This window comes from Hetaerina americana, unplaced genomic scaffold (assembly GCF_022747635.1).
Source record: "Hetaerina americana unplaced genomic scaffold, ioHetAmer1.1.p SCAF_6, whole genome shotgun sequence".
Classification (NCBI taxonomy): domain Eukaryota; kingdom Metazoa; phylum Arthropoda; class Insecta; order Odonata; family Calopterygidae; genus Hetaerina; species Hetaerina americana.
In genome coordinates this window covers 16,960,606-16,972,882 of record NW_027287205.1, presented here as the reverse complement: position 1 = coordinate 16,972,882, position 12,277 = coordinate 16,960,606, and the positions used below count along the sequence as shown (strand labels likewise).

Below are 12,277 nucleotides of genomic sequence, written 5' to 3'. Positions count from 1 at the left end.
AGTACCGCCTTCGTTAAGTGCTGGGCCATAACAGCCTCGTTTAGGCAGGATCTCTCAATAATCTCGTTGCAGACCCGTCTGAAGGCATAATCTTGCACTTTAAAACCGAACCGTTTTATTTCAGTGTGACTCGATTTATTTTGACAAAAAAAAACTGGAAATGTCTATGAGTATATTACAGCTGGATTACTAAGATACAGAGTGACTTGTTAAGAGACGAAACCATGTAAGTTGATTATTAAAATATGGGAAGGCAAAAGACCACCCGATCATTGAAAGAAGGTGCCATAATTCCAATTCATTAATTAGATGGAAAATACTTACAACAATTGAAGGGTCATAACATTACTGAACCTAGCTCATGAAATGTTTTAAATCTCCATTATGATAGAATCTCTGAATATGCAGGGATTATCATAACCATTTTGCAAGTGACGGATCAATAATAGATCATATTTTTGTAACGAGACAACTATTTAAGAAAATCTATGAATACCTATAATATTGTCGTACACTGTTTGTTTGTGGATTTATAAATGGATTTTTATAATCATCAGACATGCCGCTATCCAAAAATTGAAAATTTGGAGCCGCCAGAGCCTTTCAAAGTTGAAATAGGCATTAGACAGGATGAAGCACTATCCACACTGCTGTTTAAGTTATGCTAGAAGTTGCAGTCAGATGTGTAGACCCAACATGAAATATAACTGATATAATAGCCTAAATAAAAAAAGCAGATCCTATTGTATACAGTAGAAGAGAGGATAGACAGAGGGAAAGAAAATTCAAAAGAAAGATTGTGAATAAAAGAATGATTGGAGAGTGGGTAAAAGAGAATACGGACATGAAAATAAAGATAGCAGTCCAATGGAAAGGAATTGGATTAAGATTAAATCTGATCAGACAATAGTTGATACTTTTACCTTGGGGGAGTAAAAGGGTAAGGGTAAAGGGTATGTGAAATCCGCAGTCCTATGATCATTAGTGGAGAGGAAGCCTGCCATACAAATGTACATAACTTAGTCCAACAAAAGCCACTAAGGGACTTAATTTTGAATACGTTTGCCGAAAAAGAATATGTTTTTTAAAATGCTGAATTAAAATAAGCTCTTTACTTGGTCTCTAGCCATCAGAATACCAACCATTACATACGTTCCCAGATGTAAAATGCAAATATATATACAAAATAGTGCTCATATCTCAAAAATCAAAATTAATCAATACTATTATAAAAAATGGTGGTATATGGTGCATTAAATTACTGTTTGGCGTTCAAAGTAAATGGTTTTGGAACAAAGTTCGAAGAGCTTTCAAAACATTCAAAATGATGCACAAAATTGGCTCGCTTGCATTTTGGCGCCGTGGCTTTGAAAAACAGCGATTACAGTTTACCTAGTTATAAATCGGAACAATAGATGTCTACAAAGTTGAAACGAAAGTGTTCTGCTAGTTGACTTCGGAAATTGTGCCTGGAACTGCAAACGAAAGTTACTGGGTCATTCCCTTTCACTTTCTCCTGAAATCCTAATTTGCATTAGTTTTGTCAAGATTGATACGGTGAAAAGTAGCAGTCGATTCAATTATTTCGGATACAAGAAGTGTATCCTAAATACGCCATATTGACCCCTTAATTCCAAGTGGAAGAAGCGAGACAACTAGCAGAAGATAATCACCATGGTGGGAGTCAAATATACATGTATATAAGTTGGTCACAATAACATCGGTTATTTCTTTGAGATAGTACAATTTTACTAGCTGAAGATGGGTTTTAGAAACGCAAGGTTGGAAAAAACCGAGCTTTCCTTAGGCAAGAGAAATATAGCATCTCCGACATGAATGTAGTGTCATGACGAAAAACATTGTCTTATCCAATTATTGTTTACTCTTATTCGCGCATGCTTCCCGGAATTACACCGCATTTGTATCCATGCAGCGTTTGCATGCTTGTTAAATCTGATTAGGCTATGTAAGCATTACGGAAAATAATCTTCAAGCGTAATGTTGTGTCTTCAGTGTGTTAGATTTCAGTAATGCCGTTTGTAAAAATATAGTCGTCTGAATGAATTCAATTGGGTAATACCTCGTTCATCAAACCTTGGTAAAGAGAGTAAGGATTCATATGTTAGCCCATAAAGTAATAACACCACAAAAATGAAAAGTGACCGACTAAGACTAATAATAGGATAAATATTTAATTACAGAAAAGCTAAATTTAACAATATGAAATCTTTAGTAAGAAAATACGCATAAATATATGTCAACCATACACGAGACAAAGCGGACGTTAAAACAATGACCAGCAAGGATTAATGACAGACAAATACCCAGGAGTAAAATACCATATAATAAGATAAGTTAAGAATCATAAAATACTAGTAGTTCTATCTGACCTAATAATTAAAGCCAAATAAAAGGACGGATGAACTATTAAGAGTAAATATAGTCTGATGAGAGAAAATGAATGCGAAATACTATAAAATCGCCGAAGTTAACAAATTAAAAGGAATAAATGGAAAACTTCAATTGAAGACTGCCGAATGAATTGTAAGTTTAACTCGGAATTGCGCAAAAACCATTACGCAGTTTTGCAACAACGCACAAATGTTAGCACAAGCTATCTGAAATGTCCAAGTTTTTAAATTCGGACATCATCTGTTTAATCCTTATTCTTAGCTGCATAGATGGCAGTACTATTGCGTAGGTTGTCAAAACGATAGCCACCTTTTCATTAGGCGCCTTTCATTTAGGCACCTAAACTCTAATGTCCAATAAATTCGGACGCAACTTTGCACCTCTTAAGTATGCTTCCTCACACCCAAGCAGTTTGGACGCAGCGTAAAATCTAGTTATAAAGTGGAACAATAGATGTCTTCGAAGTAGAAACGGAAGTGTTCTGCTAGTGAATTTCGGAAATTGTGCCTGCCATTGCGAACGAAAGTTGCAATTTGGATCATTACCTTTGATTTTCTTTTGAAAACTGAAATCCTCATTTACACAAGTTGGGTTAAGATTGATTTGGCTAAAAAGCGATTAGTTTAAAGAATTCAAAAATTTTGGATCAACTAAGTTTCACGTTTAGCCGTGAAGGTGGCGATGTATTACTGAAGAGGCTGAAGGGATTCATTTGTGTAAATCGTGGGCACAGTCTGCATAAAAGTAACATTTAAATTTGAAAAAAATACTTGGATCAGTATTATCAATTACTGAACAACGATCAATAAATATGTCTGGGAAAAACCGCTTAAAAATTGTCTTACTATGCACCCATTGATGGGTTATATTGTACATAATAGGTAACGTCAATTTGTGATAGTTATATCTCAAATTGTTGGCATAAAACATTTTGAGACTTCAAAAGCAGGTATGCTAAAATTATAATATTTATAATTTTATGGAAATACGGGATCAATAACATGAATAATTAATCAAGTGGTTTTATGAGCATATTTGTACGCAGACTACAGTTCATTTACTATATTTTGTTATTGTGTTTGAGAAAATGTCTTGCCTTCTTCTTATGGGAGTGCTTGACGAAACGTGTCCCTTTATATGCTCGTAAGTCGCCAACCGTCCATGTGACGGTCGCTAATTCTAAACATCTGCATTCCAGGGTCATTATGGCAGTTGCGTATTTTGTAATAATTCAGTGAACATATCGGTCACAGGAGACTTAGGCAATCGTTGGCTGAAAATAGAGGAAGTTACAGTTCGGAATTATAATCAGTTGACATGTACGACTCTCCAGTTTCACTGCAAGAGGCTTGTGTAGACTTCATTTGCGACAACTTAGAAGCCGTGTGTGAAACAACCTATCAATATAATCAAAATGAATCCGGCCCTGGGCAACTGGAAGTTGAAGCAGAAGGTAGTACGACAGATGATAAATCTCTCAGCGCGGGAAATCTGGAGAGAGAAGAGAATGAAAATCTGGAGTCTGGAACAGCCATCGCACGGATTGGTCTCGGGATGGGGTTTCCATCTGAAGCAGCATATGGGACCTTCAGGGTGGCAAGGTATGGGTTTTATTTTCTTGTGTCTAGTAATGTAATCAGATTGTAAATGCATAAATACATGAATGATTATGTGTGCGCCGGTACATCTAATTCAACATTTCTGATTTATAAATGACCGTATATGGGTAATAAATAACTCGCCAGTTGCAATGCTAATTAATAAAATACCTTATTGAATGGGAAATGTCACTGAACTATTGTTCATAACAAGCACAGTTTGGTTGTTGAGTAGTATTAGTATTTAGGGGAGGTGCCCGACAGCTGAGGTCATTTGCGCCATTAGGGTTGGGAAAGGAAGGGTGAGGAGAACCGGCGTCTGCATTAGCCTACTCTTGTCGAAAGGCGCCAAGGGGTCCGGAGTTGAACGTCCCATCCGACGGACGGCGTATTCACTCAAAGTGCCCTCCACAAAGCACCTCAAGTAGGGATCGAGATACCACTGATAAATATTCCACACCGCCGGGATTTGAACCCGGGCCCTCTGGGTGGGAAGCCAGTACGATAGCAACCGCACCATTTAGATCCCCCTTTGGTAATTGAGTTTGGTACCCTGAAGTTGTTTTTTAATGATTAAAACATTGGAACACCGCGGTGGATGGATTCTTGGAGGAAAGTATGGCAGAAATCTATTCTTTTGAGTTAAATATCATCATTATCAGTATTCCATCCTAAGATTGGTTCACTGCTCCTTTCTCTTTTCTATTCATAGTTAAATGTATAAACGTTTTATATTTTATTGTGTATCTCACGGGAAAACTACCCAAATAAGATTCATTAATACCATATGGCCAGGCAAGTTGTTGAATAAAATGAACGTGTAAATGGAAACAAAATAAAATAGTTGATTAATAGCAGTGATTTTATCAAGGAATAAAGTAATCAATCACAATAAAACTTCTTGTAAAAAGTGTAACGGGGTATAGATCAGTTTATTGAATCTCCATCCTTGTAGAAAACAAATCATCCTGATGTTGGTCACCAATTTTCGTATATTGACAGCAGATCTACAATACTGTAGGGTCGGAATATGGAAATTGTGCATAATTGTACACGATATGTCAGAAGTTGGGATTTCTGCTTTAAATGCTTTGTATCTAAGAAATGTGTTTTGGAGGAATATTGCTATTGTATCGCCATCAATAGAAAATACGGCTACCGTAATACTGAACTGTATTCTGACCAGCTGTGAATGAGGCTTTCATATGATATGTAGTTCAGCCAGCTATATGGATCAATATGAAAGTTAGATTGGTAATTGAGTGTAGATAGAGCTCATCTAAGAATAAGCCCAATTGCATTGCATTTCGAATGTTCGCATCAGGGCAGAGGTAGGGAGCTCCTTTTCTGAATGCCACATGCAGCCTTCCAGGAAGATCTGGTGCTAATATAATTGACAACCTGGGTGAAAATGAGGGTCACAAGTATACTGCTATGCCTCACAGGCAATAGCCCAGTGACATAATTTTAAATGTCTATACAGTTGCACATAATATAAGAAATGGGTCTCACTATTGTTTCCTCAAGTTTTTTCTGAATAAAAACATTTGGGTTAATTACTGCTCTGTGTTATTATCAAGTTAGTGCCTGCTTATCATTTTTATAGGTTGATAAAAATTGAAGACCTAGTTATGTACGTTAAGGGTGTAATCAGCAGCAGTGAAATTGGAAAAAAATTAGAATTAGGCATTCCCACACCTGTAGCTTAGATATTGAATTTGGCATCCTTAGCTAATTGTGGTTAAATCGAATCATTTTTAATCTTTAAATTTGCTGCATTTAAATGCAAATTAGATAGAGCACATTTGTTTATGAAAATGGGTTTCAATCTCCTGGACTGTAAGCAACAGGCAAGGTAATGATTACATGTACTTCAACATAATGACTTGTTCTTTCAAAGCTTCCAAAAATTCAAGTGTGTATGAAAATATGTGTGTGTGTGTTACTATTATTATTTATTTTTTGGCAAAAAAAAAACAATTTTACCCAATTATTTTAAAAACATCTAGTATTTTGGAGGAGATCTTGTGTTTTCCGTAGCCTCTCCGCAGGGATAGTTTGCTCCCAGGGAGTTGAGACCCCTGCTGACACCCTTCTCCCACTGCACTCCTGCCACTCTGTCCATGGTGAAGGAAAGCACAATGCATTGATAACACTTGCAGTGGTTGGGCCACAATCTCATTGGCCTGATGGTTAGCAGCATAGCTTACATCCCTCTCTTCTGTGGACTTGTGAAAGGCAATCATGAGTCCAGAGCATTGCACCACAAAGCTGCCACCCAAAACATGTGGGTGCAATTAAAACAAGGAGGATTAAAAGAAAGATTAAGCCATGTGGATGAGGGATAATGATGAGAGTCGAGCAGTGAGGAAGGGAGTAGGTTTGTGAATTGTTTCAAAGTACCGTAATTAATAAACCAAGGCATAATTAAATAAATTAGGAATAAAATATGCATGGTTATATTAATAGTTTTTACTAGGTGCTTGCAGGCATAACACTATGTTAAGCAAAAATTCAATTTGGCTTCTTGACTATTGCAGAAAATGTTCATGTAGCCCCAAAATGACTCAAATTTATCAAGGCTACCATGACTAATATGACATATCTTCTCTCTTTGCAGTCCTTTTCTACAGTTTCTGCTCTAGTTTCGCCATATAATTCATGTCATTGAGATTTCCTTTGAAGTAGTGTTATCCTCCTCGTAGATGACACTTTTGGTCATGGTCATAAGACAGTTTATTAATTTATGACTGTGGCTATTTAATCTTCTGATAGGGATAAGACTATAGAGTTGGCACAGGTAAAGGGGTTGTGTTCCTATTAAGGCTTTCATAATATTTATGATTTTCCACCACATAACTTGGACTCCTGTGACTATACATGTAAATGCAAGGTGCCAGGCATAGCCTTCAATCCCAGAGCACCATGGGCAGTCGACCTTTGGGTGCATGCCGGTGCCCCAAGGAATCAACCATTAGCCCATCTATCATGCTTCATGATCTTGATGTTAGTCAAGCAGAAACCTAGAAGTTTATCAGTTCTGTCTGACCACCTACCTGCCTACAATCTGCCACTTTTTATGGAATTAAAAAATGCCCCAGATAAATTAGAGTACTCATTAAAGCCCAATGTTACTTAACAAAATCCTCTTCTTTTCCACAAAAATGTTGACATTATCAGCATAGGCACTAACTACCAGCCTTCAGTCAGTCTCTCCAGGAAGCAGAACACCATCCATTGAGGTCATTAGACTTTCAAGCAAGGGTTCAATTTATAAGGAATATAGCTACCCAGAGAGCGGTCAGCCTTACCTTACCCCCTTTGTAAATGAGGGAGGGGCCTTAAATGAATTCTCCACTCTCACCATACATGTAGAGTTGTTTTATAAGGCTTCAATCTCTCCAATGAAGGTACATCCGAAACCCATTTTCTTCATCACCACATATAAATATAAGTGATTTACTTAATCAAAGACTTTATTCTGATCTATTGATAAGATGGCTAGTGGTGCATTGGCGCCACTGGGGATTTGTGATACGACCTTTGCCCCTCTCGCAAGAGACAATGGTTGCCGATTCGGGCAACAGGTGCTAGTGTAAAATAAATACCTGATTGATATCAAATTAATTTATTTCACAACTATCCCAACCTGCTCACAACTATGCATCATATACTACCGTCTGCCATTGGACTCTTCGTACACGGCCCACTCCCAGAGGGAATCCCACTAGACTCTCGACCATGGAGTGCTGGTTGTCACGCTGCACACTGTTCAACTTCTCGCTGGCTCATGGCGTGGTACTGCTCCTCATGCCTGCTGGTTCACGGCATGGTGCTGCTCCACATGCTTGATGTCTCAATGACGTGGTACTGTCCCACGTGTTTGCTAGTTTGCAGCATGGTGCTGCACCACGTGCTCGCTGTCTTGATGATGTGGTGCTGCCCCACATGCTTGCTGGTTCAGGCATGGTGCTACTTTTACGGGCTCGCTGGCTATGCGCATAGGGCTGCTTTTGCGAGCTTGCGTGTGTCTCCTCTACCCGCTCCAATGAGGGAATCTCCTCGATTAGTGGCCGCCAACTCTTGTTGTCAGCGCTAGCGCCTGGCTTCTTCTCGAGCCCAGGTGGCACTACCCTCGCTGCTGACGTGGCCACTTTCCCAGCTGGCACTAGCCCACGCTATCCAAACCTTGGTAGTCCATAGGCCCAAGAGGCCGCAATCTGGCACGCTGCAAGAGCCTACACGGCACCACACTGCACACCAGAGGCTCGTGACATTCTCCATGTTACAGTGTGCACTGTCGATGGTTTGGTGGTTGGTGTTCTTGTTTGTTTTATTTACTTAGTTGGATGGATGTGTCTTATTCTCAGGCGTGCAGCGGCGCTCTCCACCCCCTCTACACCATCGCGCCAACCTCCCACCAAGACCCCCCACCTGGTGTTCCGTGACCGTGATGCCTTCCTGCCATCTGAGATCTCAGAGCGGCTCTTGTCTGGTCTGTGTGAACGAGGCCACCTGACAGATGAGACGCTGTCACTCTTCTCCGGGAGGCAGACACGGCTACGCACAGTGAGGATGCGCAATGCCCCTCCTGGTATCACCGCCCGAGGACTCCGTTTCCTCCGAAACCACAAGGTATTGTGTCCATATGGTGGTTAGGTGTTGGTGCCACTCCCCTCCTTTCCTGTGGTAGTACATCCTGTTCACTACCCGAGGTGTTCCGACTGTTCCACTCCAGCACCACCCACCTCATTTGAAAGAATCTCACGGGATGAACACTCTGTCGCTTATTTTTCGATTGCTGAATTTTTTTGTGTCACCATTGAGCATGCACATGCTAGGATTTATGTCAGGGGGGAAGACAGGGTGTCCACCTGTCATTATACTGTCTGGCAGTATGTAGAAAATTAGAAATGAAATGCTGCATCGGAAGTTGTTTTGAATTACCATAAGCTTTCAATTATTTGTGCTAATGGATGAACAATGAAGCGTGGATGTAGAAAAACACAGAAAATCAAAATTTGCAGCTAACATGTTCGTAGTATAAATGAATTTGTACAGAAACTATCCTATATCCATTCCATGTGATCAATTAGATTTTTTTTTGAAGTGGAAAGTTAATATTTTTCTGTTTTTCAGTCATTGTATAAGGGTAGAATTATAGATTTACAAGAACACAGAACTACCATCAAGTGAACAGCAGACTGCATTCTCCTCTGAAAGCTAAATCAATCACGTAGCCAGGAAAAACAAAGGACTGGCAAAGGACAAATTAAAAAAAAAGTATTGCTAATGTGGTTTCATTTTCGCCATATGATGCCAATTAAAATAATGCATACTTAAAGACTTATTTGTTGCATAGTAAAACTTATGTATTTGTTCACCTTAAAGGAGAATATTGAATTCTCAGGGCTAATGAAGGTGATGGGAAACGATAATAGGAAAGTATGGATTGTACAAAATTGTTTAAATTAAAACATTAAGTACTATTGACAACTTTTGATTTAGTGAAACTAAAAAGTAGTTTAAGTTTCAAAGAATTTTTCAATTGTAATTTGTTGCCTTCTAATAAATCTCAACACCATCGCTTCCACTACAAATTCTTCAGCAATTTTGCAGCCATATGGAAACTCTGTGACCACTTGTTCTGTGTCATTGTGGCGAGTTTTTATCTCTTCAAATATCAACTTGATATACTCAATTTTTATTTATATAATTTGATATGATCAATTTGAGCGTTAGAGCCGGTCCAGGCTTTGAGATTGTAGAGCATACAGGTACCAATAGGCATACTGGCTATCAGAGTGACAGCAATCATATTGACCTTTGGTGATAGCAGAATGTTGCTGGAATGCCTTTGCCATATCCTTCTAGTGATTATCTAATCAACCCTTCAACAATATTCAAAAATGGATGAGGGCATCTATGAAAGGAGCGAAATGTTTGGCATATCTTTCCATCTCTACACTGGCTCTCTGAAAAATTTTGACGGTCTTTACAGTGGATAGTGAAGTAATTGTGTTGATTATTTATGGAATACTGTTTTATGGAATATTTTATTTTATCAAGTGGAATAGTGCTTCAATCAGTTATTCAGCCTGTACATTAGCTACCGCACCATCCTGTTCCCCACTAATGCATAATTGTTGAGTCATAAATGATGACTTGAGTTTTTGAAAACCCTATCCAAAATTGGGATGCAAGTTTTTTGTCGTGTAGTGTAATTCTAAATGATAGGATTACGTTTACACCTGTCTTCCATCTGAATTTTATTGGATATTGATAGCTAAATGGCCAATCATACCATATTGTTTATATTTAATTGATATAATCATCATTTTAGTCTCTTCTTGTGCATGTTGACTGAAATGTTCGCTTAGCTAATCACCCCTTCCCTAACAGATAATCCACCTGGAGGCTACAGGTCTTCGCTCTGCGACGGTGTCGGATGTGGTGTCAGCACTGGGTGAATGGTCAGTGCAGAACCTACGCTCTCTTGGTGTCTCCCGCACTCCCTTTGCGGATGTGCCACCTGCACCCTACCTGGCCCTTGGCCGATCACCGGCGTCCAACGCCAGGGAGGCAGACAGGTCATCTGCCACAGAACAGCTGCTGGCCTCATCTCCTGGCACATCCCCTGCCACAAGTCGTTGCTGTGTAGTTGTCTCCCTCTCAAGGCTGCGGCACTTACGGCACCTAGGTATGATGATGACAATACAACCCATATACAACATGAACCATATTCACCAGATTTTTCCCCCAGTGACTTTTTTAAATTTCCAAATTTGAAAAAATGGCTCTGCGGAAAATAATTCATGACGAACGAGGAGTCCATCGCATACACGGATGCCTGTTTTGAGGATATTGTGAATTACTAATTTTAGGTGGCTTAAAAGTCAATATATCGAGCTATAAGGAGATTATCTTGGGAAATAAATCTGCCTAAAGTAGTATGTATTTCAATTTTTTCAAAGAACTTTTATTGAACAACCCACGTGCATAAAATTTCAACTTGCTCTCTGAACCATGCTCTGCAACCAATTCTGTACTTTACCCTTGGTGTAATACATGATTTGCTTCAAACTTGATTCCGTGAGATAAGATTGTATGATAATGCCTTTGGAGTACTCCTCTCCTTAAATACTCCTCTCTTCCCCCTCTACTCAAACGTCACCCCTTCCCCAACCTCATCATCACATGTATGGCCTGGTCTGGGTCTACCTTGGATGCCTCAGTCTTGGTGTCTAATTAAAATGGGACCTGATAGAAAGGTTTAGGAGTGCTTGCTGCTTTGTTTCTTCTGTGTTTCCCAACCTCGTGCACCCCTTCTCCCTCCATTCTGACCTCCCACACTCCCCCTCCACCTCCTCTTACACTTCTCATCTCCCTCCATCCCCTCCTGTTAAATTGACATGTAAAGTTTTATATAAACAGTGTGTTATGATGAGTGAGTTCTACATTTTGTATCGAATGGTGTCATATTTGATATCATGAGTAATTCAGTAACAGCATATGACAATCATAGAATTTCATCAGTATTTTATTGTGAAGCGTACATACTAACAAACATATCATAATAGCCAACGTTTAATTTTTTAGTGATACATTTTTCTGATTTTTGCAATTGAGTTGCTTTGCTTGAACCTTTATCATTTCAGTAAGATTATGGCATTATCTCATAAATGGATTTGGATTAAAAAGCTAGATATCACGCTATCTGCTTTTTTTGATTGACTCTGTCTGTAGGGGTCAGCTTCTGGATGATGTGCCTAATACCAGCAGTATTATTACCAAAGGTAAGCCTCCTCTTAGGGCGATGTTCAAATAACTTGAATCAAAGAAATTGTATACATTTATAGGCTGCCTTTTAGAATGCCATCTCAAGAGAATGTTTATGGGAAAACATCCATAGTATATAATCAAAGGAGATAAACTAGGACTGCTCTAAAACTTCCTTCGTGATGCAACACTTGCTGGACAATGTACCAATGAAAGTTGGCAAACATGTAGGATTAATATTTTTGTATAAAATATTTGATAGTCACTGAGCAGCAATCTAAAATTGGGTCTGATCTAAGATGACAGTATTGACAAAAATATCTGGCAATGGTGGGATCTAAGTGTCTAAAATGCTATCAGTCTCATTTTTCTAATTTACTCATGTGGATTTGTTATTTCTACTACTTTTTTGCCTATCAATAAATAGGAAATACCCACTCTTATGGGAAATACCCACAATAACAGCTATTATATCCTGAAAGTCAAAG

General features: G+C 38.9%; 1 protein-coding gene across 1 annotated transcript in view; it reads left to right on the top strand.

Moving 5' to 3' along the window:
- Window positions 1-2,737: 2,737 nt before the first annotated feature.
- LOC139694951 (protein zyg-11 homolog B-like) overlaps window positions 2,738-12,277 on the top strand; it is a 38,620-nt gene continuing 29,080 nt past the window's right edge. Inside the window, exons 1-4 of the mRNA XM_071593483.1 lie at window positions 2,738-3,361; window positions 3,611-4,013; window positions 8,381-8,645; window positions 10,413-10,710. Coding sequence (XP_071449584.1) covers window positions 3,730-4,013; window positions 8,381-8,645; window positions 10,413-10,710 — 847 coding nt within the window. The 5' untranslated portion in view covers window positions 2,738-3,361; window positions 3,611-3,729. The remainder of the gene's footprint in view (window positions 3,362-3,610; window positions 4,014-8,380; window positions 8,646-10,412; window positions 10,711-12,277) is intronic.